Source organism: Miniopterus schreibersii (assembly GCF_964146895.1).
Source record: "Miniopterus schreibersii genome assembly, chromosome: X".
Taxonomy (NCBI): domain Eukaryota; kingdom Metazoa; phylum Chordata; class Mammalia; order Chiroptera; family Miniopteridae; genus Miniopterus; species Miniopterus schreibersii.
This window is the reverse complement of record NC_138104.1, coordinates 100,952,795-100,978,247: the sequence shown is the minus strand read 5'-3', so window position 1 is coordinate 100,978,247 and position 25,453 is coordinate 100,952,795. Positions and strand designations below refer to the sequence as shown.

General features: G+C 44.7%; 1 protein-coding gene across 7 annotated transcripts in view; it reads right to left on the bottom strand.

The window, feature by feature from the left end:
* Positions 1-25,453, bottom strand: part of GPM6B (glycoprotein M6B) — a 128,652-nt gene that overhangs the window by 6,381 nt on the left and 96,818 nt on the right. For 6 of the 7 annotated variants that reach the window (XM_081125203.1, XM_081125206.1, XM_081125207.1 and 3 more), the window contains exons 2-4: positions 6,495-6,681; positions 4,440-4,596; positions 1,758-1,929 (exon numbers count right to left, since the gene is read on the bottom strand). In XM_081125203.1, the coding sequence (XP_080981329.1) occupies positions 1,758-1,929; positions 4,440-4,596; positions 6,495-6,681 (516 nt within the window). Of the gene's footprint in view, positions 1-1,757; positions 1,930-4,439; positions 4,597-6,494; positions 6,682-21,021; positions 21,142-25,453 lie in introns of all 7 variants that reach the window. The other variant, XM_081125201.1, reaches the window with a different exon arrangement.

The following is a 25,453-nucleotide window of genomic DNA, read 5'->3' as shown; positions in this document are numbered from 1 at the left end:
CAAAATTGAGTTTGTGCTTACACCGTTACATGGCAGATGACAGAGTATGTTGATGTTCTGTAATTTGGACTTGTATTTTGTATCTTTGCTTTTATATTCCTTTTTATTGTGTTTTACAGATGTTTTAAAAATACTTTGGGATTGAAAACACTGACCTTCATCAAGAGTCGGGCCAGCGTGGTCTGTGGTCTTTCTCACTGTAACCGCCCCCCCACCCCTGCAGTGACATTGCCCATTGGGCGCTGCTGCTCTTTTTGCCATTAATGAGCAGGTGAGTGCTTAAATATTAAACACAGCTCAACTTACACTTCTCCCAGGGGGGGAGGAAGGCGGATTTGAAAAATTCCTTATTTCCCCCATCCTTGCTGTGGGCCAAGTGTGACTCTTTATGCTTCAGAAAAATCGGAGATGAGGAGTCTTTAAACTGTCAGCGAAACCAGGGATTTCAAATACAGATTTAAAAAGATGGTTTACAATGACCGAAAATTTGTAGCGCAAATATTTAAGAATAAGGAAATGATATACATTTAGACATTAATTTACAAATACTTTAGGCTATCAAAAAGGACAGTGTGGCCCCTGACCGCTTTGGCTCGGTGGTTAGAGCGTCAGCCTGCGGACTGGAGGGTCCTGGGCTCAATTCTGGGCCAAGGGCAGGTACCTGGGGTTGCAGGCTCAATCCCTGGCCCTGGTCAGGGTGTGTGCAAGAGGCAACAAATTGATGTGTGTCTGTCTCTCACATGGATGTCTTCGTCTCTCTCTCCCTTCCACTCTCTGAAAAGCAATGGAAAAATATCCTCCAGTGAGGATTTAAAAAAAAAAAAAAAAGGACAGTGTGGTTGAGCCTTGGTCTGCATGAGAAGAGATTATTAGGCTGATGGGCAATTTAAGGCAAGTTCCCTATTATGTCCTAAGGTAAGAGGCTGAGGAAAGCCACATGGGGAAAAACAAGCAACAGAAATGAAATAGTCATCTCTCTCTCTCAAAGCTCTGAAAGAACAGTTACTTCCTCTCCAGTTCTAATGAAAAGCTGTTTTCCCCTGGTTGGTTCTGCCAAGAACAGGATTTCTTGCCATCCTGGCTAGAAGCACTAATTAAACTCTGTACATAGGGGACGTTGCCTTCTCTCACTCAGCAGGGAAATCAAGCCTCAAATTAATTGACAGGCACAGCCATGGCCCCTTCTGTGGCTTGTCAGAATGAACCAACCTTAAGTGCCTATTGGGACGGGCCCGTTCCTTTGAAAATATGTTTGAACCTATTTCCAATAGCCAGCTTTTATAGAATGTGTTCTCATGACTTTTATTTTTCAGTATAGATGAAATTTAAGCAGTTGGTTATTTAAAAAAGACCTGTTTTGCAGAGTTGGATGTACAAGTTAATTGGATTATACAGTGTGTGCACTATTTTGGATGGGCAGGAAGATGGTACAAAACAGAAAAACTAGAAGGAGAAATGCATAACCCTTTCATAGTGGGCACCCAGAAGCCTTTTTTTGAAGTGCATTATGAAGCAGCTTCTCATAAAATTTTTTTGGCTACAGACTTGAGGAAATTTTGAATGGCACCTTTGAACAACTAAGACCCTAAACCGTCTTTCCATTCAGAAAATGGAGCGTATTGAGGGAAGGAGTACACACTGTTCCAATAGAAGAAGGTCTGACAAAGATCACGATGGTTTAGAGATGCCCCTGTAGTAACTGAGGTGCAGGCACACGCACAAGGGCATAAACATCAACGGGGGGTTAAAGGAAGTACCGTATTGTCGGATATCCACGCAGATCTGCTCCACACCAGCTGTCCCGTTGGTTTGGGGTGACTTGATGACTTCACAAGTTGACCATATGTTGTAGAACATAAACACGGGCACTGCAGAGAAACCGAACACGCCGAGCCAGGCCACTCCCAGCACATAGGTGAGGAAGACAAACTAAGCCGAAAAGGAAAGAGCAAACACTCAGTGATCCTGGCAAGGTGCACCCCCGGGGAGGAATGATTCTGCAGCTCCCACCTAATACTGAACCTGTGGAATGTATGCAGTTCAGGGCACCACCCGGGCCACAGAAGCAACAGGCAAAGTGACCAGGGAGAGGAGAACCAAGGGCTGGCAGCTGGGGCGGGGTGGTCACACTCTCCAGGGCTAAGAATGGAGACTGTTACTACCTGAAGCCAAGTTAAAAGGCCTTTTAACTAACAAGAACCCGAGACCCCAAGAGATCATCTCCCTTGTCCAAGGTCACAGAGCTAATTAGTGACAGGACCTCCCACGTGGCATTCTTTTTAAATATCAGTTCTGTACTTACCGTGGGACAGTGTCTGGGTGGTTTCACTGGCAACCTGAATTATAACTTCATATTAATTTCCCCCAAATCACCTTTATTTTACATAATGGGTGCTGTAATAGCAATACAGGAAGCCCTTTCTCAAAAGGAACTTCACTAGTTTTGTGATCCTGTGAAATAACTAAAAGCATTAGATCTTGAACCTATATGAAAAGTTTAAAATAGCCTTGAACACAGCTTAATGCAGTGAATCTGATCAGATGCTCATCTCCCCCCCCCCCCCCCCCCCCCGTTGTGTTCATCTAAGATCCACAGCAACTCTGCAAGCAAAGCCCTGGCTTAGGACAAAAGTGTGGTGTTCACCCACATGTTGCTATGGGCAATTTCAGGAAGAATGCAACCACATTGCTTTAGTTTCTTCCTAACCTGCCTTGACTACCAATTTTCAGAGAACTTTGAAAGGCTGTTTCAAACACAGTGTGGTATTTATATTTTCAGAATGCGCACCCACAGAGTGTGTGGGTGAAGGTTTAGAATCCTAGTTTAGCTTTTTAGTTTTTAAGATGCTGCTGAAGATGTGAAGGTTCCATCTAACTTTCCACACTGCAGGAAATACCTCCATCTGCCAGGTAGGCCTGGGGTGGGCTTGGACAGGACACCTCCTGTTGGTCATCCCAGGAAACTGCAGGAACTGCATTTGATCTCAAGGACATTTACACTTCGGAAGCATTTCTAAAAGTATTCAAAGCAGATTTCAGTAGTTTCACAGGCTTCCTCCCCAGTGCTTGTGGGTGGGCTGCTCCAGACTAGGCTTTCTTTTTGTGGCCCTCCAGAAAAAACTTTACTTTCTGATAATACCACAACGACTTTAAAAGGGCTGGTGGCTTTTTGCTTGGTGAGCAGTGCTCAGGGCCCCAAGGGCAACCAGTGCCCAGTGGAGAGGGCCGTGGGGACATTCCTATACTGGTGGCCTCCAGCATTCAGAGTTCTGTCCTTAGTGACAGACTGTGAGTGGCCTGCAGAGCCTAAACCGATTGCCATCTGGCCCCATGCAGACAAGGTTTGCGGACCTCTGGTCTAGAGGACAAAGTTTAAGAAGAGTTCATTAAAAGACAGGGTTATAAAGAGAGCCACACCACGGAGGGAAACTCAGAGGGCATGGAGCGGCCAGCACAGGTAAGTCTTCCTGGCCATAACCCACATTCAAGACCTGAAGAGGAGCACGGAGACAATATGCAAGTTATGTCCTTTCTTCGTGGGAATGTTAGGGGCAGAAAGATTAATCATGGTCTGGTAACCATGCTGCTTCTGTTCTGATCAGAGAAAGCACATTGTAACCAGGCTGAGCGTTGTGCGCCCTGGGATACGGGAAGACGTCGGCGTTAACCTGGTACCTTGGCCCATTCTCCTATTCCAAGAACTGCTTATCATCATGGAAAGATCAACAACCTTGTTCCCAAAACCATGGAGTCCTGGAGGCGCCCGCCCTTTGCAACCCCAGCCCGCATTGCCTGTAACCTGTAACCGTCCTTACTCCTTTTGCCCACTTCGCCATGTAATCTTTGTCTCTCTACCCAATATAAGCAGCTTGCTTATGGGGGGCAGGTTAGAGCAGATTTTATGTGGGTGACCTGCTGCTCTCCCATACTGCTGGCATTATTGGAATAAACGCTCATATGATTGATTCATCCTTGTCTCTGCTTAATTGGCTCAAGTAGTGACAGGCAGCCCAGACCCATCGTGTCCGGTTTCAGGAACTTTCTATGTGAAAAACCTTCAATACCCTCATTACCTATACCTTGATAAGGGAAATGTTTCATTCAATACTACCAGCCACAGATTTTATTATATATTGAAGGTATTTTCAAATTCCTAACTCTACATTAAGAACACTCCAGGCATACCCTAGTTTTACTGCGCTTCACAGGTGTCCGTTTTAGGCAAGACCTTCCACCAGCAAAAAGATCACAACTCCCTTTACTGCCATACTTGCTTCCTTGCGGTGGTCTACAACCAGACCTGAAGTATCTCCGAGTTGTGCCTGTATGTGGCTCATGGACTCTCCCTCCACTCTGTGACCTCGTAGCTTTCCCCAGCTACAGAGTACAGAGACGTGTGGCTCTGGCCGTGTATTAGACAACCTGAGATGCGAACTCACCATGCCACTGATGCATCGGCCACAGGCAGTGGTTTTGAACTCCCCATGCAGCTCTTTCACTGCACTTGTGGTGTAAAAGCCTTCTGCCAACAGAATGATCCCATACAAGAAGAAAAAGGAAGCAATCCCGTAGATGACATACTGCATCAGTTGGATTCTATGAAAAGGAAGAAGAGAGCTTGAAAAGTTAAATCCAGCCCTGGCTGCCGTGGCTCACGGCTAGAGCATGGGCCCATGCACCACAGGGTTGCAGGTTCCATTCCCAGTCAAGGGCACGTACCTGCGTCGCAGGTTCGCTCCCTGCCCCTGGTTGGTGCTCGTATGGGAGGCAACCAATCCATGTGTTTCTGTCACTTCAATGTTTCTGTCTCCCCCCCCCCTCCTTTCCACTCTCTAAAATCAATGGAAAAAATACCCCCACTCCTTGGGTAAGGATTAAAAAAGTTAAATCCAGTGCCCGGTGAAAAGACAGTGTTTCCAGCCTCTGGAGGGAGGACATGAGAGTGGTGTTCCTGTGGTGTCCCCTGCTCCTCTGATGGCTGCAGTGCTCCTGGGGCACTCCAGACAGGCATCCCACCCCACCCCACTGCACCCAGGGCCTTTCTTCCAAGGTGGGCCCACTGTTGGGTGCACAGCCTTTCTAGACAAGGGAGTTGTCCCTTGGGTCAGCGACAGAGGCCCAGCTGTAATCTTATAATACCCAAGGCCTGTGCCTTGAGGGTTAGAACGCTCATTTTGTAAATAAGTAAGCACAGGCATTGAGGGAGGATACAGAGCTAGTGGCAGAGTCAGCATTGGAACTCTGGTCCAATGGACAACATGTTCCTCCCGCCATATCAAATGCTTCCCAACCAGGCCTAATGGTTAACGCTGTAAGCGCGCACTCAGGGCTTTCTTAAGGAAAGTTCTTTCACAACTCATTTTGTCCTATGAAAGCTGACAGGGATCCAGGTGACTGTTCCTCAACCTTTGCCCACCCACTGGAACTACCTGGGGAGCTTTAGGAAATACTGGTACCTGGGTACTATCCCCAGAGATTATGACTTAATTGGTCTGGGGCAAAGCACGGGCATGGGGAATTTTTAAAGATTCCTGGAAGTCTGAGAGCCACTAGCTAATTATCAAGCTCACTAGCTAGTTACAGCAACCCCTTCCCCGGTTTGCTGCGGTGAGGACTCCGGTCACTCCGCGCAGTTGTGCGCATTAAGGATCCTCCTCACAACCCCCACTGCCCCTGCTCATTTCCTTGGGCGTCATTCACGAGTAGCCGAAAAAGAACATGCCCCGAGGACTCTTCCAACAAGATTTCAACGTTGTTCCATAAACATTCACTCGTGCCCTTTTCAGCCTGGTGGAAAAGTTCCTTATAATCACAAGACCCCTAAATACTGTGAGACTTCGCGAGTCAAGGAAAGAAAAAGAGCACATGAAGGCAGTGGAGAAGGGGCAGAGGGTATGAAGGAAACAGAAACGCTGCTGCTGGGCTTGCGCAGCTAGGACAGTCTGCACGGGAGCTGCTGAGACTCCACTCAGAATGATTCCAGAATGGGGAAGCAGAGATTTTGGGCTCAACCCCCAAAGTCCCCCTTTTCTGCACGGGAAGATGTTCGGGGATTTGTTCTGCCTGAAGGATTCACGCCAAGAGTCCTGTTCCCGCAGAATTAGAGGGCAGTCCTAGACGGAGCCTATGCTCCGGGGGTGGTCATTCCCTGTGAGAACACTGGAGGGCGCCTCTTCCTTGGGGACCATGGTGACCCTGGTGTGAAGATCTGACGCAGCATCAACCTCCCGCCCTGCTACAGCCCCCCACGCCCACTGCTGCACTGTGCAGTGTCCTAGGAGCGCGCCGTGCCGTGCCATGCCCAGGTGAGGTCCCAAACACCCGCTGCACTCTTGGCCCTTTCTTTTCCCTTCTCTCGTGGACCTTTTTCTATCTGCATACAGTGAGCCGTCATGAAAAGCATCAGCTTTCTGCGGGGGAGCACGCTGCAGTCTTTCTGAAAACGTGGGGTAGTTGCATTTGAAATCCATTTTTAAAGGAAAGCAGGTACTTACACCTCACTCAGCACGGCATGGTCACTGGTGTTGGTGGAGAAGTGTTGCTCAAGAATCGCCACAGTGCCTGCAAGAGCCACATGTCCACAGCCGCAGAACAAGGCGACCCCAGAGAAGCAGAGGATGGTGGCCACCAGAGAGGCGTAGGGGACGCCTCCCAGACACTTGATGCAGCATTCGAAGCAACCTGGACCCAAGGGAGAGACAAGGCAGCTGTTACGGGCAAGATACCTCTGGTCTTCATGAACACACATTAGCAGAGAAGGTTCTACTCTTCCATCTTCCCTCTCAGACTCTATGGGTAATAGAGCAGCATCCGGAGGGCTGGTGGGGTCCTTGTCATCATCTAATATTCTGTGGGTGAGGACCCTGGGGCTCCAAGAGGGAACGTAGCTTAATTCGCTCCGGGTGAGTGGCAGAGCAGCCACTGATAATTATGCGGCAAGTCACAACTCTAGAGCTTCCCGACTGACCCAGGGTTGGTGGAGGGACCTGCTCGAGTGACGATGCGGAGCAGTCATTCCACTAACAGTCAAAAGAAAGGACAGCAGTGAAGCTGCAGGTCTAAGAAGATAAGCCACCATCGAGTCCCCCCGACCTCAGCCTGCTGGGGTTCCAAGTGTCTCTTTGTGTAGCAGCCAATGGCTTTGCTGGAACCCTTACCTTCTGGGCAACCAGAAGAGTCAAGTACAGTAATTGTACTGTTGCTGCATTCAGGAAAACATGAATGGGACCATTTTGGAAAGGTGATGGGTATTTTGGTCCCTAGAAGTACAGTCACCCAGATCCACTCGAGTAGATCCCCTCAAGTTTAATTCATGTCAATATCAGAAATTACCTTAACTTTGGAATAAAAACGTCCCCCAGCCCAGCAGCGCAAGCAGTTTATTCATAACCCTCCTCCTCCCCGGCTTCCATCTGTCCCCTTCCCTGACACATATGTTCCAAATAAGAACCCAGAACTGGTGGATGACATTTAAGTACTTGGAGAAAGAAAAGGAACAGGAAAAAAAAAAAAAAAACACACAAAATGAGCATCCATGAAGTGAAATGGAGGGGAGAGAGCCACAATCCACTCTTCATCTTGAGAAGACTAAGACTTTTATTCATTTTTAAAATAAACTTTTACTTGAGATGGCCATGGAGACCTCCCTGAGGGGCAAAGCCAGGTGCCACTTTCAGTTCAGAGACATTTATGCTTCAGTAGAACAGTGCTAGCCCCAGGATAATGTCACCACCTCCCTGACCTCCCGTCCCTGTTTATATTATCCAGACCCTTAAGTAAATGGCGTGTCAGGGAAATCGAACCCTGAATGCATTATGAGGGCGAGCAGCAATCAAGAGCAGTTCATTACTCAAGGCAAGCACATTAAGCCAGCTACATTTCTCTTCCCCAAATGGGGAAGTACACGGGAATGACTGCCCAGCATAAAACACCTCTAGAGAGAGCCTTTTCCATTTTGATGAGCATCCCATTTTAAACTAGCATTTGCTCAAAGCCACCACATTACCCAGCACATTACCAGACTTCAGTTCACTGGAAAGTAAAAAAATGTCAGGACTTCATAAAGAAGCATATTTCCTTTTCTTTTAGAAGATGATGAGCTGTTTTTATGAAGACCCACCTCCCTGAAATGGATTTATGAAACTACTTAAAATGGGAACCAATGCACAATACAGTTCAAGTTCATTAGCAAGTCAGTAGCTTAAAGAGTTCACAGACACTTGACATTTGTGAACAAAGATGATGGGAGTTCAATCTTATTTTGTCAGTTGGCTTTCTGGGGGCTGAGGTAAGGTGGAAGAATGCAACTAGACGTCCAAATTCTTTCCAGGCCCCCAAACCAAGAGAAATCCCCAGCCTTGATGTGTCCCATTACATAAAATAAAATAGGCCTTCGTGCATTGTACCATTCACAACCTCGCCCACTCTCAGTCTCTATGAGGTAAGGAACAAGATGAATGCCTCCTTCCTTAGCTAATAAAGTTATATCAGGTCCCTATTGGATAGAGATACGTGGCCTTGCAACTGTGCTGTCCAATAAGGTAGCCACTAGCTCATGTGGCTCTTTAAATTGTTTAAAATAAAATAAAAGAATAAATTCAGTTCCACAAGCCACATTTCACATTCTCAGCAGCCATATGTGCCAGTGGCTACCCTATTGGACAGAACAGATAGAGAACATTCTATCATCACAGAACACTGCTTTGGAAGATACAGTTTCACCTGCCACATATTTGATTTTCTGTAACATGACCTGGGTTTTAACTGAGTTTTACTCTGGGTTTCATTAATTCAGTATTTTTTGAAGACCTACTGGGTGCTAAGCATTGTACTCGGCACTGGGGATACAACTATGAAATCTTTGCTTTCAAGGAGATCAGTCTAACCCTGCAGGCAGACACATAACCTAATCATTATAGTACACAAGATATAGACTGCCGGGGAGTCAGTGGATGGTGGGTGGGGGAGCGGAGAGAGAAGGAACATAATTCATACTGGAGAGGGATTAGGAAAGACTTGCGACAGAAAGAGCTCATATGCAGAATACAGCTGACACGGTGCAATTGACATCTAATCTGAATACTTTTGTTTTACATATGTATACACGAGAAAGGATATATCTGTATCTATATCCTTTCTCATCATTTGGAGTTATGTTAGGGGCCATGGCATACCACACTTGCCCTTTAACAATATAACTCATCCTTCCAAATCCAGTTACCACTTCAAAAGTCTTTCATCCAAAGGGTTATAGCATTCTGCTGCTTTCAAAGGAAATATCACAGCTGCTTCCTGACTCAGAAAGACAAGTGGGGTTAGAAGAATGCTGCTGTTCAGTCCCAAATTCAGCACTACATCAAGGCTAGTTTCCCTCCAATTTTTCTCTCTCAAGGACTCCGTATACCCCATGCTGTGGGTCTGGTTTTGTAACAGCAGGGAAAACCAGGGACTCAGGAATTTGGGGGAATCACATCAAAGAATCAGAGTCTATCTGCAGATGGTTGTATTTGCAGCTATAGGAACTCTGGCTCCTATAGAACAGAAGTCGCCACATTGGTCATCACTCCACACGCACAAATAAAACTCCCATGGACCTTGCCAGCCAATGTGAGAAGCTCGTGTAATAAATACAACATAGGGAAAACTTACGGGCAGTAATACAGCTGGATGCACAACAGGCCCATCTGAAGGCACAGCTCGGCCCTTACTCAAACAAGAGACACTCTTCCCAGAGCCTTGCTGTTTCCATCACTTTGGGTGCTGCGCTATCTCAAAGGTGGTGTTTAGTGGAAGCTGTCAGTCAGGCAGAGTAACAGATACGGGTAAGGATGACAGCATTAGGAAGAAGGGAGCAGCTGTCTAGTCACTCATTCCATTTCATTCCGTTAGTGACCGATCAATACGCACCGAGTGTCTTCGATGTCACAAGCATTTCGCTGGGCACTGGGAACTCAATGGTGAGCTCAGACAGCCGTGGTCTACACTCTAATGGCGCGCGTAGTCTATGGGGAAACAGTAACCATATGGTTCTAAGCTCAGAGGTGCTAGGAGAGTAAACTATGGGGACTGACTTAGGCTTCTGGGGAGGGAGCAGGCACGGCTTCCAGAGTTTAAATATAAAGGATGAACTTGAGTTAATTAGGCAAAGGGAGAGAAGAAGGGGTTAGGGAGGGTGTTTCAGGAACATAAGGAACAAAAGCTCTATGGCTGAAAAGAGGGTGCTTTCCCGGGCATGAAAGAAGCCAGAACACAGCAAACAGAGCGTGGGACAAAGAAGGCAGGAGGGGTCTATCAGAGGTAGACCACGTAGGGTCTTAGGCTGCCGTAAGGATTCTAGACTTTATCTCTAGAATCATAAGAAGCCATTGAGCATTTTTAACCACAGGAAACAAACTGGGGTTGCAAAATTTCACCACTGGGGCTGATGCGATGGGAAAAATGGAAGTGGAGATGAGTAGGAACCCAGTGTAATGGTTCACACAAAAGACAGGAGCTTGGACCAGGGCAAAGGTGGTAGAAGTGGGGGAAACTGATGGGTCCAAGAGATGATTAAGATGTCAAATGGGGACAACTTGGTGTGTATTTGATCATGGAATTGGAGATGGATTGGTGAGTACCAAAGATGACTCCTAAATGGCACATATAACTGGATGGACGCTGTGTTGTTCTCTGAGCTAGGTTGGCCAGAACAGGGCTAGGCTTTGAGGATAAAGATGTTGAGTTTCCTTTTAGACACGTTGAGTTTGAGTTGATTGGATGTCATCTTAAGGGAGGATTTCTGGTAGGCCATTGGATACGTGGGTCTGTAGCTCACAAAGAGCTAAAGATGGATGCTGTCAGCTTCTACTGGACACCATCAATGAAAACTTTCAAATGTCAAGAAAACATACGAGTGGACCATTTATCAGTTAAAAGTACTTTAGACCCTTTGTTTGCAAAGAGTGGTCCTTAGACCAGCAGCATCGGCTTCAACAGGGAACTTGCCCGTGAAATGCAGAATCTCAGGCCCCACCCCACACCAGATGAATCAGAATGTGCATTTTAACAAGCCTGTGCCCCAGGTGACTTGTGTGTACAAGAGTTTGAGGAGCCCATTTCTAGTCAACAGTCCCATCTTCCCAGTCACAGGAGTGGCGTCCTGAGCCCGTGTGAAGTGCCTGTTTTGTGTTTGACCGTGTTTGGTGTTTTCCCTTAAGAGGTGGCCTGCTGAGCTTGGCCATAACTCTAGCAAATCAAATGACATGTTCCAGGGGCTGCAAAGAAGAAAACAAAATGTTCCAAGTTGTTCAGCTGTCTTGAAAAGAGTGCAACCAGAGTGCTTTTTCTGAGCCAAGCAAGTCCTCTTAACCTCAGAATTTTTGACAAAGATGCTTCAGAGCGACACCATAGATGGGGTCTGAGAAAACAGATTTATTCCCCTCCATCCCCCCCTGCCATGGGGCTAAGTGTGCCCAAAAAGACAAAGGAACTAGGTCTGTGATTCAGGCTGTCCCCAGAGTGAGAAGTCACAGGCAAGGCTGGTGTTTTGAAGTGTGGAGGTGGTGCCAAGCATCGGCAGAGCATCGCACTGTTCAAGTTCACGCTAGCTAAGGAAGGCCAATGCTTTTCTTGGATACCCCATAAATCCACACTCAAGTTTTCCCAAGCTTCAAACCAGCAAGGACAACATTGGTTAACATGAACCAGAAAAGGAAAGGAAAGCATTTTTTTATGACTATGATCTACTCAAGTAAAAAAAAAGTCAACACCAGCCTTCTAGCACATTTTGCTAGTAATTCTCAATACCTCCCATTAAACCCCCAGAACCTCTTAGGTTAATAATGTTGTAAGCCTTCACTTAGCTGGTCTTGGTGGCTAAAGAGAATTTTGAATTTTAGGTTTTGATTCACACAAAATCTCCAGTGTGCATTAGCCTAAGACAGTTTAAATATAAACCACATAGTAGGGAGAAAGGAATCTACATCAATGCCTCTCACTCTCAATGGCCAGTTTGTCTCCAGTATCTCTAGAACCTTTTGTGCAGAACAACAAAATAAAACACGTTTTGTCCTCGGACTTGCGGATGGCCGTTGCCATGGCTGTGAGTTCAGAGTGGCCCAGTGATTTGCCCCGAGTTGTCTGTGATCCTGGCTGTAGATTTAATGCTGGTGCAGAAGGAGGGCCAGCGGGAACAGGGCTCACATTCTTCCCCAGGGAATGAATGTCACACTCACACACACACACCACGCTCTACACACCACGCTCTGTGCACGGCCTTCCTTACTGCTTCACCGATTCCTACCGAGTCACAACATTAAAAAGATGAGAAGTAGCCAAGGTTTGCAACTTTCACACAACCAGCACCAGGAAAATAGAAATAAGAGAAGTGGCAAGAATCATACTTAACAACAGCAAAAGTGAATGTCAGCAGCAGTTCTCAATGGGTGACTGTGCCCCCAGGGGACATTCTGTCATGTCTGGAGATATTCTGGTCACCACAACTGGGGGAGAAGGGTGCTGTTGGCTCCAGTGACTAAAGGCCAGGGATGCTGCCAAACCTACAGTACACAGGACAGCCCCCCAAGTATCTGACCCCAAATGTCACTAATGCTGAGTTGGAGAATCCCTGAGATAGTGTGAATAAAGAAACTATACAGGGTTTAGATCAGTGGTTTTCATCTGGGGACGATTTTGCCCCCCAGGGACATTGGGCAGTGTGTAGGGAGACATTTTCAGTCATCACAACTGTGAGGGCGCTGTTGGCATGGAGTAGGCGGGGCCAGGGATGCTGCTCAGCATCCTCCAGTGCACAGGGCAGCCCCTTCTCCCCAAACAAACATGATGGGATGGAAAATGTCAGTAGTGCCACAGGCAAGAAACACCACTCTGTTACAATGTACAATCCTGGTCTGAGACATCTACAATTAAAAAAAAAAAAAAAAAAAGCTTAAGCCCTGGCCAGTGTGGCTCAGCTGGTTGGAGTGTCGTCTTGTGAACCAAAAGGTCACAGGTTCAATTCCTGATCGGGGCAGATGCCCACCTTTCTGGTTCCGTCCCCAGTCAGGGCACGTACAGGAGGCAACCGATCAATGTTTCTCTCATACGTGGATGGTTCTCTCTCTCTTCCTCCCTAAAAATCAATGAATATGTCCCCGGTTGAGATAAACAATAATAACAATAAAAAATTTTAAAGAGCTTAAAATAAACTTTACTTTGATTAAAAAATATTATAGAGCAGAAGCTCTCAAGTTTGCTGGGCAGTAGAATTATCTGAAGGCCGTGTGAAAGCCCCGATGCCCACACTTCACCCCAGACCAATTAAATCAGAATTGTAGGGGGTAGGACTCAGGAATGAGAGGTTTCGCTATTTTAAAAACAAAGCTCCCCATGTAATTTCATTGAGGACCCAGGTTGGAGAACAAGTGTTACAGAGCAGGGTCAGCAAACTGTGGCCCACAGGCCATACACAGCTACAGCTCTTCACATGGGCTGCGAACCAAGAATGCTTTTCTACATTTCTAAATGATGGGAAAAAAATAAACCTCAAAGAATAATAATATTTCACAACGTGAAAAGTATATAAAATTCAAAGTTCTGTGTCCATAAAAGAAGTTCTGTTGGAACATAGCCACACTCATTCATTGATTGTGTGTGGATATTTTCATGCTACAAAAGCAGAGTTGACTGGTTGCCACAGATATTTACTATCTGATTCTTTACAGGAAAAGTGTGCAGATAAATTCCCTGGTGAGCTTGTAAAAATGCAGATTATTAATTAGGCAGGTCTGGGGAGAGCACTGTGCGCTTCTTCCCTGCTGCCTGGCCGCGACTCCATTCTGCCAGCTCACCAGCCCCACACTGAGTCAGGAGGGCAGATAACAGAGTTCTCAAAGGAGGGACGGGTCTGTGAGGCCTGGGGGATGCTGAGACTTTCGGGGGTCAGCGAGCCCCACACTTCTGACAGCGGCATGAAGCCGTCACTGAACCGCTGTGCTCACGTCTCCACAGTGAAGCTCCGACGGCCTCGCAGGAGGCGGGCAGCGCGCTCGCAGTACCAAGGGAAACACGAAACAGTTTCGCTCGGGCATCTCCTGGGTGCGGGAAACGACGAATTTTATTAAATCCGAACCCCAATATACACCTTTGAAAACTGTGCAATCAGGTGGGAATGATGCAGAAAGCACTTCTGCTGGGCACCAAACTATGATGTCTTGAAGCAAAGTTCTTGCATGATCAAAAAAAGGTAGAACACCACTTTTTCTTGAAAACATGGCTGACAAGCTATAGTTACTAACACTGAGGTATCCGGCAGAAATTTTCTCAAAACTGATCCAAGAGAGCTTGTCACTTCAAAGAAAACAACTGATAGCATCTGTTGCCAATCAATTTTGGAAACCTTGCACCTGCCATAGGGAAAGTGCCAGCTTCCCAATACTTACAAGGCTTCTTGATAAAATCGGTGGTAATATTAACAAATGAGACTTTTTTGATATGATATAGTGAAAGATCTGCACAACTCAGAGAACCAATATTTTTCAAATGACCAATGTGTGATACAAAATCATTCTCGAATACAGAGCTAAGGTAGAGCAACAGATTTTCATGGAACACAGAATAAAAAGTTCATTGATATGGTTTCAGATTCCACATAACAAATAATCTTTTAGAAACTACCACTTGTTGAAGTTCGGTGTATTACCAGGAAGAGTTCCACAAATATATGAAAAGGCCATTAAAACAATCCTCCCTTCTCCAACTACATGCCTGTGAGACCCTGAATTTTCCTCATATACTTCATTAAAACTAGATACCCCAAGATGCCTTTGAGTGACTGTAGAGGCAGATATCTGCAGCTGTCTAATATTAAGCTAGATATTAAGGAGATCTGCAAAAATGTAAACAGTACTACTCTTCTCACTGAACTTTTGTTTTGGAAAATATTTACCTTTCCTAAGTATTATTTATGTTAACATGCAATAGATTTATTATAGGTTTGTTATTATTTTAAATAATAATTTCATTATTTCATAATAAATTTTTCATTTATAGTTTCTAATTCAGAAAATATTTATGCATAAATCCCCCACGAGGAAAAGTTTTCAGAGTTTTTCAATTACTTTTAAGAGTATAAAGGGACCTGTTTTCTAATAATATAAAGGGAATTGCTTTTCAGCAGATCCTTTTAAGAAGCTTGTCTTAAAATCTATTAAATAGATAAAAATCTTAAATTTCATTTACTTTTAACATTTGTAGTATGACCTGAGCAGTATCTGATAAGCAATTACACTGAAGTAAAGGTACATTCACACGGTGAGAATAAATAAATTCAAGTAAAGAAGTAGACACTTCTTAGCCTCTTCCTGGCTTTGTAGGTACTGGCTTTGGTTTTCCTCAAGACCATGTGTGTGTCTTAGCGTAGTAGAGTGGGGGACCAAAGAATCGGGGAAACCAGTGGTGAGTAGGAGAAGCTAGCTCTGAGTTCAGATGGCACAGATTTTAAGAAAGATCTGTAGGTGGTGAAGAAGCTTGACAACTTTCTGCATTATGAACTTTGGCAGCACTCAACCTTCTTGACCATCTGGGCGACAGAGTCTATGCTTCCCTGGATTGCTCTGAATTCCATGTCTGTTGAAGTGGCGCTGTATGCCAGACACTCTAGTGGGGGCTACAGGGGGGTGTTTTCCCTTCCCAGCACTGACACTTTGGAGTGAGGTGAGGGACAGAAACACAGAAAAAATCATTAAAGCAGAATAGAGATGACTCAGGGACATACTTCCTTGGTCTAGTATGAGGAGCTAAGGGAAGGGTGTATGGTGGCACCAGTGTGGACAGGCCTTGAAGAACAGTAGGATCCCACAGTTAGGACAGATGGAAAAATATGGGGGAAGGAGAGCAGGACCAACCTGGTGAGCGTTGCATGGGGGGAGTTCAGGGTATGGCCGAGTTTATCAAGGGCAGAGTCGGGGTAGGAGCCAGAAAGGCAGGTGGGGCCCTCCTGTGGGGGGCCTCCAAGCCAGCTTGCACCCTGTGGGCTTCATTTTGCTGGCAGTAAGGGGAGAGAGAAGGTCTGTGAGCAGGCAAGGTATGCTTTTGAGAGGTTAATCTGGCACTGGGGTGTGGGCTGGCCTGAAGTGGGTGCAAACTGAACTCTTCCACTGTGGGTGGTAGCAGAATGAGTCTTCCTGAGTTTTCTTTCAAAGTGCACAGGGCGTGTTCAACGGAGGAAGGAAGGATGAAAATCAGACAAAGCTCGGAGCTATTAAGCAGTCAGTGTCACACAACGTTTTATGGGAATCTCTTGGCAAGAAACAGTGAGAGAATTTATGTGAGCAAATCTTCATAAGGGTCATTCTGGAAAATATAAACCCATCTAGAGAGACAGAAAGCAAATCAGTGGGTGCTTGGAGAGGGGAGTTAAGAAGAGGGCTTACAGAGGGACCCAGGGACAGTTCGGGATTGATGAACATGTCACCATCTTGTTTGGGCAGACACATATGTCAAAACTTATCGACTAGGCCACTTTAAATATATGCAGCTTATGCGTGTCAATCATACCTCAAAAAAGTTAGAAAAAAAAAAAGACCTGCTTTTTAAGTTCGATTTTTACGAAAGACACCAGTAATTTTAAAAGGTTGTGAATCCCTTTTGGGAACTAAAGATTGGCAGCAAAAGATTGGCAGGAGCCACACCAACCTAGGTGGGGTTGGATAACATATCCTGTGGCTGCAGAATCCACATCCCCCCACTTGGTGACAGGGAAGGGAAGGGGCTATTGTCGCTGAAGAAAGAAGACAGTGCTCGATGGCACACAGGATGCATTTCCACTTTGATACGTTTATACAGCTTGTGACAGGCACCCTTCTAAGATACCCCCAATGATCCCACCCCCTGAGATTCACACCCTTGTGCAATGTCTCTCCTGACTGTGGCCTGGACCTACTGACTTGCTTCCCTGACTATTTCAAAAGACTGTGACTTCTGTCCTGCTAAGTAGCATTCTCTTTCTTGTTGGCACTCTCTCTTACCCACTCACTTGCTCTCTCTGATGAAGTCAGCTGTCATGTCATGAAGGAGCTGTGGGAAAGCCCACATGGCAAAGAATCAAGGCAGGTCTTGGGCCAGCAGCTAGTAAGGAACTGAGACCTCAGGACAACAGGCTGTGAGGAACTGAGTCCTGCCAACAGCTGCAGGAGTGAGCTGGAAAGTGGATGATTCCCTGGTTGGGCCTTCAGATGAGACCCAGAGACAGATAAGCTGAGCCCAGACTTCCAACCTGCAGAAACTGAGATAATATATATTGTTTCTAGTCTCCAAGTTTAAGATTAATCTGTTATGCAACAATAGATAACTAATACACTGCTGTTTGCCTATAGCACTACAATAGAATATTTTTGCATTTTTTTTAGATACACAAAGAGGCAATGACCATATAAAAACATCAAGAGGGGTTTCCTTCAAATTCAATAGCACTGTCTGCTAAGGATGTGGTGATTTGGCTTTGGACACCTTGATAGTAACCATGTATACAAGTTGCCTGTGAATTTCAAGTTTATGTTGTTCTTCAGAAAGGTATTTTGAACTAAAATAACATGTTAGCAAAGATGTTGTAATGAGGAGCTATTTCCTTAACCAAGGTTATGATCCTCTATGTATATGCTAGTGGTGGTCAGACTTTAGTGTGCATCTGAATCACCTGGGGAGCCTATTAAAACATACCAATTCCTGGGGCCCACCCCAAAGATGGTGGGTGGGGCCTGGGCATCCTAATGTTTAACCAGCATCCTTGGTGATTCCGATTCAGGGCATTAGAGGCCAACACTTTGAAAAATCACTTAAAGAAATGACCCCCAATATTACATTTAATAAAATATAAATAATCTTTTACATATCACAGAAAATAAAACTAGTTAAAATACACTGAATGGGGCAATAGATGAAAACAGCTCCACGACATCCATTTAACAGGACTTGGTTTAATATGGGAACACTCAGAGAAGGCCCTGAAAGCGGCCAGAGGGGCTGAGCTTCCAGAAAGAGCCAAGGGACCTTCTGTAGAAGAGCTGAGCTTTAGTCTAAAGCCTGTGAGAAATGAGTCCCCCCTTGCCTCCCAGGGAACAAGAATTCTGGAGCCTGGAGAGAAGAAGGTGAGGGCTCTTGAATGGAGATGATTTCAGGAAACTGAGTTACTAGCAAAATCCTTAGGTGTTGCCTACCCTAAGTAGACTGTATTTGCGCTGTGTACCAAGAATGCATTTGCGCTAAGTCAGGCTGGCAATTTTCTGTCAAGGGCCAGATAGTAAATATTTTTGGCTTTGCAGGGAAAATGGTCGCCACTGCTGTATTCTAAATTAGTGCTTCTCAAACTTTAATGTGCATAAGAACCATCTGGAAATATTGTTAAAATGCAGATTCTGTTTCTGCAGGTCTGGGGCCGGGCCTGAGCCTCTGCCTTTGTAATAAGATTCCAGGTGATGCCAATTTTGCTGGTCCACAGACCACACTTGGAACAGAGGATCTAAACTCTCTTATGTTATACTCGGAAGCCTGTGTAACACAATCTACTACAGCTTGAAGTATTCCCTACAGTAAGCACAATGGTCCATTGAACGCAGGTGTACATTAACTATTCCTTCTTGCACTAAGGCCACCATCTCAGATGGCCATCTCAGGCCCAGGCCCCTGAGGCGGCATCCCACAGGGCTGCCCATGTGGCCATCCACCCTTTGATTTCCTGTAGGCCTAGAGAAGATGTGGGTATTACCTGGGCAAAGAAGTTAAAAAATGAAAAAATAAGAAAAAAGCAACACATAGTGAAGGATTAACTACCCAAGTCCTAAAAATGTAATTCTACTGAGAAGTTACACCAAAAAAGGAAAGCTGAAAAGATCCAGGCAAAGGAAACTGGAGCTACTGGACTTCCCAATGGGGAATAGGGAAGTTGGGGGTTGGGGAGAGGTGACTGCCGGGCGGGGGGGGGGGGGTTCCTCTGGCCAAGATCTCCCAGTCAGCTTGCATCGAAACCTCCTCTTCCCCTCCCCCACTAGAAAGAAGCTGAGAACTCGGCAAAAAAAAAAAAAAAAGACACAAGAGCCATATGGAATTCGCTATTTTTTTGCTCCCACCATCTGGTTTGGAATCTAAGTACAGAACGGCAACTGCATTGATTTGGAAGCCAACGATATCTCCAAGCAACTGGGAAGGTGACCACATGTCTGGGTTCAGTCCACTCACTCCGGAGCCTGCACCGCATTCTTTTTTCTATTTTTATACTCTACATGCAAGGTCTCTGCGGCTGGCTCCTGGCACAAATGGTCACGATTTCAGTCAATGCACAGAAAAAGTTAAAACTACGTGTGGGTAGAGATCATCTTAGGATCTCAGAAGATGATTCTAGAAAACGAGTTCAGTGATTTTGTTTCTCCCCCCCAGACAAGAACCTGCTTGCTCATGGAATTCACACATGAAGTATCACCAGCAACCTGATACTATTAGAGTTCTAGTTTCTCACCCTACCATTCCAGAAGTCTAAAAACTCTACAACCTAAGGGTTATTTATTTACTTATTGGTATAGTTCAGCTGGCAACAAAACCTGTTCTGATACACACTTATTTGATGCCAAAACCCTATGTGAATGGACCAGAGGCTGTTTATAGGCTTCCTTTTCCCGACGTAGGCTCTTCACAAAGATTAATGTGTCTGATTTGTGGGAGCACCCAGGCCTCACTGGTGATGTCCTGTAGCGCGCGGTGTATGTGCCATGCTACTTTTCAAAAACCCAAACTCTTATGAATTCTGAACAAATTTGGCCCCAAAGGTTTCAGACAAGAAACTGGAGCCTTCTGTTTCTCTCCTCAGCTGCCACTGCTGCTTAGAACACCCGTGTTCCAGTGTTCGGTTGTAGGATTAAAAGCATGTATTTTTCCCATGCTTTTACAGGGAACTGCTCAACCAGTGGAGAAAACTCATCAAGAGCAGTTGCCAGAGGGCTTTCCTCTAGTTAGATATTGATGTTTACTCTTCACCACACAATCTAAGGAAGATTTTTTTAGTTTTTTTGCTCGATCTCCAACTAGCCTGGTGTCTTCCAACACATTCTTAAAATAAAGATCGTTCTTTCAAAAAGTAGTTTCTAAGTAACTTAGGGACCTTCTTGTTATGTTAACAAATACCCTTCTCTCATTCTGTGCTACTGAACTGTGCACACCTAATGGTACCTCTGGGGCAGGGGTTAAAAACAACTTTAATGTGATATAGCTTACATATAAAATTCACCTGTTTTAAGTGTACAATTCAATGGTTTTGAGTAAATTTACAGAGTTGTATAACCATCACCACAATCTAATTTTAAAACATTTCCAACACTCCAAAAAATATCCCTTGTACCCCTTAGCAGTCATTTCACCCAGGCCTAGCACCTAGCGGTTCTGAGAGACCAGTGTTCCTCATGAGCAAGGAAACTGGAAACCCAACCCAACAGACCTACCTGATGGGATTGGATACAGTTATCCAACCCCCATTTCATAAGCTTTGACTTTCCTGTCTCAAAGGCAATGACTGACATTAAATCAGAGTGGTGCACAGCAGTGGGGCCAGGAAGAAATCTGGGGACACTCACAGTACTCTCTGAACCAAGGCTCCTCGAGTGTCCTGGTTCTTGGTCCCAAGGTGGACATGGGTGACACCTCCCTCCCCCTTATCAGTCTAGACGCTGGAAATTTTAACAAAATTGGCTAAACAAAAGTGGTTAACAAAAGTGTAGCTCATTGTATACTACTTCCTTTGAGAAGAAGAGGTGAGGGTGAGGAAAGAGGGAAGAGGGAGAAGAAAGAGGCGAAAGAGGCGAAAGATGGGGTGGAATGGAGAGGAGAGAAAAAGAAAGATGATTAAAAAAATTTTAAAGGGCCAATTTCATCCATGCCCCTGTGAACAAATTAATGCATCAAGCAAAACATAAAATACCACCAATTTGAAAGAACCATTACAAATAATATTAACGATAACAGTTGACTTGCTATTAGAATTCACCCCAAGGCTGTATTTACCTGGACTGCTCAAGGGGTTAGCCCTGTCCCCCAGGGTTGGCACGGGACGGTACTGGTGGTTCTTTGAGCCTGGGTACATCCAGTGGTACCTGCCAATTTCCATTTCAGCTCTGCTGTTCACTGCCAATTTCAGGTGGCAAAGAGTCAGTGTCTCTATCTCCAGCAAAGATTCTATATCAGCATTTTAATTATTTTTTTTTACCATATAGTTCAAGGAAAGGGGGCTTTAAAAAATATGCGATTGGAAAGCAATCTTTCAGTACCATCTTATCAACTCAGCATGATAAATTGAGAATGTTGGACTCTGTTCCTCCGTTTTTCAATTTAAGTTTACAAAAATCACCAAAATTGTCTTTCTTTCCTTATGTTATCCATCTCCCCCACCCTACCCCTTAGAAAGCTCATTTTGGGCAGACACTATTTATAGTAAAAATCTGGCTTCTCACAATAATATTTCTCTTTCAGACCCACAGAGTACCGTAATTATTGCAGCTGCACAAGCAGAGGTGACTACAGGCTCATTCTCCATAATGGTACCCAGACCCAGCGTTGAAAATCTGGCAAAAAAACACTACCCCAGTCTGCTAAATCTTGGGTGAAACTCTCATCCTCCTATTGACATCTGCAATATTCTGTCACCTCATCTTAACCTCTGTACTGCAGAGCCTAGAATGTTCTGGATTAAACCCTGACTCAATGATCTCTCAGTCTTTTATAGACCAAGGGCTGCTGGGCTTGGACCACTGTTCACTCACACACAAGGTGACAACTGGTCTCCTGGGGACTCGAGTCCCTATTTGGTAATATATTTCCTACTTCTTAGGATTGGACAGAAAAAAATCTACTAATTTGCCTGACACAGAGTAGGCTGCTGGTAACTATTAGTTAAATTACAATTTTGAAATCCCTAAGAAAACATAAGGGTCAGTATGCTAGTTTGTTTGGGAACCCCATAAAACTAATAAGGGGTTATGTCCTCTGGGGTGCTGCAAATATTTCAGGATAAAAAAATATGATTCTAGCATTGACATAGATGATTATTCCAGCAAATGCCCTGGCTTGGTCTACTCCAAACCTCACAAAGACCACTCCCTGTGGTCTTTGCAAAGTCGCAAACTCTCTAGTGATTTCTGATTGGGAAGTGGACACATACTTTTCTAGGTGATGTTTTGGAGAAACCCTTTTTTGGTTTCAAGTTAAAGTAAAGTGTCTTTTAAAGACATTAAAAAGAAGAAAAAGATGCTAGGACAAGCAGAACCGCACACTGAAAGTGTTCGGCTATTTCTGTCGTCCGCGGTGCTGCCAGCTGTAAGTCACAGAGCGCAGCCGGTACCTCATCTGCCACAGCCACCCAGTGAGACGGGTACTGTGCCATTCTTCTTCCATCGTTACAAGTGAAGAAACCAAGGGCAATGAGATGGCAAGTCACTTGCCCACGATCATGCAGCAGGGGTGGAGGAGCCTCGGCATTTTGACTCCATTTTCTATTCTTTTTCTGAAGGCTCAACAAGAGTTTTTCTGAAGTCCCTCTAGAGGTGAACTATGCTTCTGTGCCTCCTAAAGAAATATTTCCGGTCCCAAGCTGTCAGTGTTCTTACATCTTCTTAACTCTCTTCCCTGGATTTAGATTTTTGCTTTGCTGTTCAGGCGATTCTCTCTCAGCCATGGGTTGTGCTACATATTCTGACAGCAAAGTGGCTCAGTGGGGCTGGTGGAAGGACCAGAAGGCCCTGTCGTCTTATGCCATGACCGGATTTCCTCCAGTCAAGTGGCTGTGTGCCTTCCCTGCTGACCTCAAGCAAGAGGATTCCACGTAGCTCTATCACTTTTGATCTGAAAGATTTCCCTCTCCTTTAAAAAAATTTCCCTCTCTATGCCCAACACACAGCAGGTGCCCCAAAATGTGTGCTGAGTAAATATTTGGTTGAATGGAAAGGAGACCCCGTGGACCAAGGAGTGTGCCGTGACCTCACACCAGCCAGGCCGGGGAATTCAGGGACTGCCTGCATGGGGTCCATCCCCCCCGGGGGGGCAGTCTCCAGACTTGGGAGGTCAGGCGCAGCCTGCTAGGCTATGGCCGTGAATGGCACGGCTGCCCCTGCTAATGTGCTTTCCGGGGTGCAGCATAAACATACGGCTGCCCCCGCAGATGGGGGGGGGCGGCAAGTGGATGGACACTTTCCAATGCCTCTGGGAGGGCTTTTGCACAAGAGTGAATCTCAAGATATGAAAGAAAAGAAAACCATGTCTATTTCGTGTGTTTGAGCCAAACTTAAATAAAGGCGTTAAATATAAAACTATTTATAAAATTTCAAAGAACACTATACATTGTGTTTAAAAGGACAGGGTCCCAACACTTAGAAGGGAGTCGCATGATTGCAAGAAGCCCCAGCTTGAGTGGCGTATGAATATGTTACTTCTGGGCAACTGGCAAGAAGTGGGAAGACGTGCAAACCTAGGACCTTGCCTTAGAGAGTGAGACTGCGAATGTTCCCGAGAGAGCAGAAGAGAGAGATGGCAGGAGACCAGTCCATGTTCTTGAAGAAGCAAAAAAGACTGTGACATCTGAGATACTATTTATGGTTGTGGCTTGAGGTCAGCAGTGGTGACTGATGGCCATAGACACAACTGTAGTTGGTCATCACCAAAGGTGGGTATGAAACAAACAATGGGGAATTAAGGGAAGAAAAACAAAACAATGCCTTGTACACTTTTTTTTTTTCCATTTACTTAGATAATGTGATTTAGTGGTAAGGCTGAATAACTGAACTGCAGACTGCTAAACTTTCTAGCATCTAGGAAATTATCACTGGAAGCAACTGAGTGCCAAAGACTGAGCTGCCTGGAAAGACTATATTCACTGGGCAAGGTCTCTGAAAGCTACATCATCATCCTTCATTTTCAGCTACTGTTTAAAATATGAAAGCAAGCCATAACTACACCACAGAACATAGCAGAGGTCCTGAACGATGGCCGCCTGCTTCTGTAAATGAAGTATTGGAACACAGCCATACCCATTTGTTCAGATACTATCTAGGGCTGCAATGGTAGACTTGAGTAGTCACAACAGAGGCTGTGTGGCTCACAACACCTAAAATATTGACTCTCTAGCCCTTTACAGATGAGGTGTACTGAACCTCGATTTGAATATAGCTAGTAAGAAATACATAAAGAAGTTAATGCAATTAATTAAATCAGCCTATAAAACAGGAAATTATTTTCTCTTATTATATGTTATTTGAAGAGAAATATCACTGGGCTGGCTAAGGATCAAAATTCTCTCTGGCATTGTCATTTGCTATTGAACGTGCCACCAATTAGCAAAATTATGGTCAAAACTAAGATTAAACTACACATAATGGTCCCTACAATGAGTCAGCATCCTTCTGCTCCTATGATATGAGCTGAGAGGATAGAGGAAGGGTAATGGTTCAAAGTAGAACATTATTAAATGAATGAATAAATAAATGAAGGTAAGAACAACTAGGTACATTTGTGAGCTGGGACTGCAGCCTCCCTCTCTCCAAAGCCATCATCTTCTTCCTCTGTCCCACAGCCATCATATTCCTGGCTAACCATTTCACATGGATATACATTTGGTTTCAAGGACAAAAAAGCAAGAGAGTGTCTTTGGAATAATGCAATTCATCACTAGTCCCAGTCATGGGAAATTTATGTCATGAGGGTAACTGGCTATTTCACATGCTTTTGGATACATCAAGGGTAGTAAGTCATGTTATTAAAATTATTTACTCAAAATCGACCTCTACTTCCAAATAACAGAGAAATATAATTTTTAGCGTTACAATTTGAATTCAAGATTTCCACTCAATTTCAAGGTAAGCAAATCTAAATCTCCAGAACTGGGTCAGAATTCTTTGTCTAATGAAATAGCAAGACCAAGTCTTGAAAAGTACGCTAATGGCAATAATGATATAAAAGTAGATGCACCAAATGGCTCACTGAGATCTTCTCCACACTTAAGTTTTCTAAAAAAATAAAATAAAAGCAAGCTGTATCATACCTACCACATATGTCCAGCACCATCTGGCCAGCCACACTTTTCTCTATAGCCTATCCCCCAGACACCCTCTCTTCAAATGTCCTCCTTGGCAGATTCTTACAGGGGAAAACTGCATCTAAAACATTCTCTGTACCACATTCATATAATTAAGTTAGAGAACATCAGTAAAAATCTTGAAATCAAATAATTCATAGATCACCAGAAATAGTGTAATGTGTTCGATGTGTTGCCCTGGATTTTAAACATACAGGTCACATATTCTAGAGGAGTGATATTCTTCCTAAAAAAAAAAAAAAAGAGGGTCCAAAAGCGCACACATATTGCAAAAAAAACAAAAAACAAATAAGAACCTAACCACCTAAGAAATTATATCTATTTGATTAAAAGGTTTAAATGCATGTGTTAAGT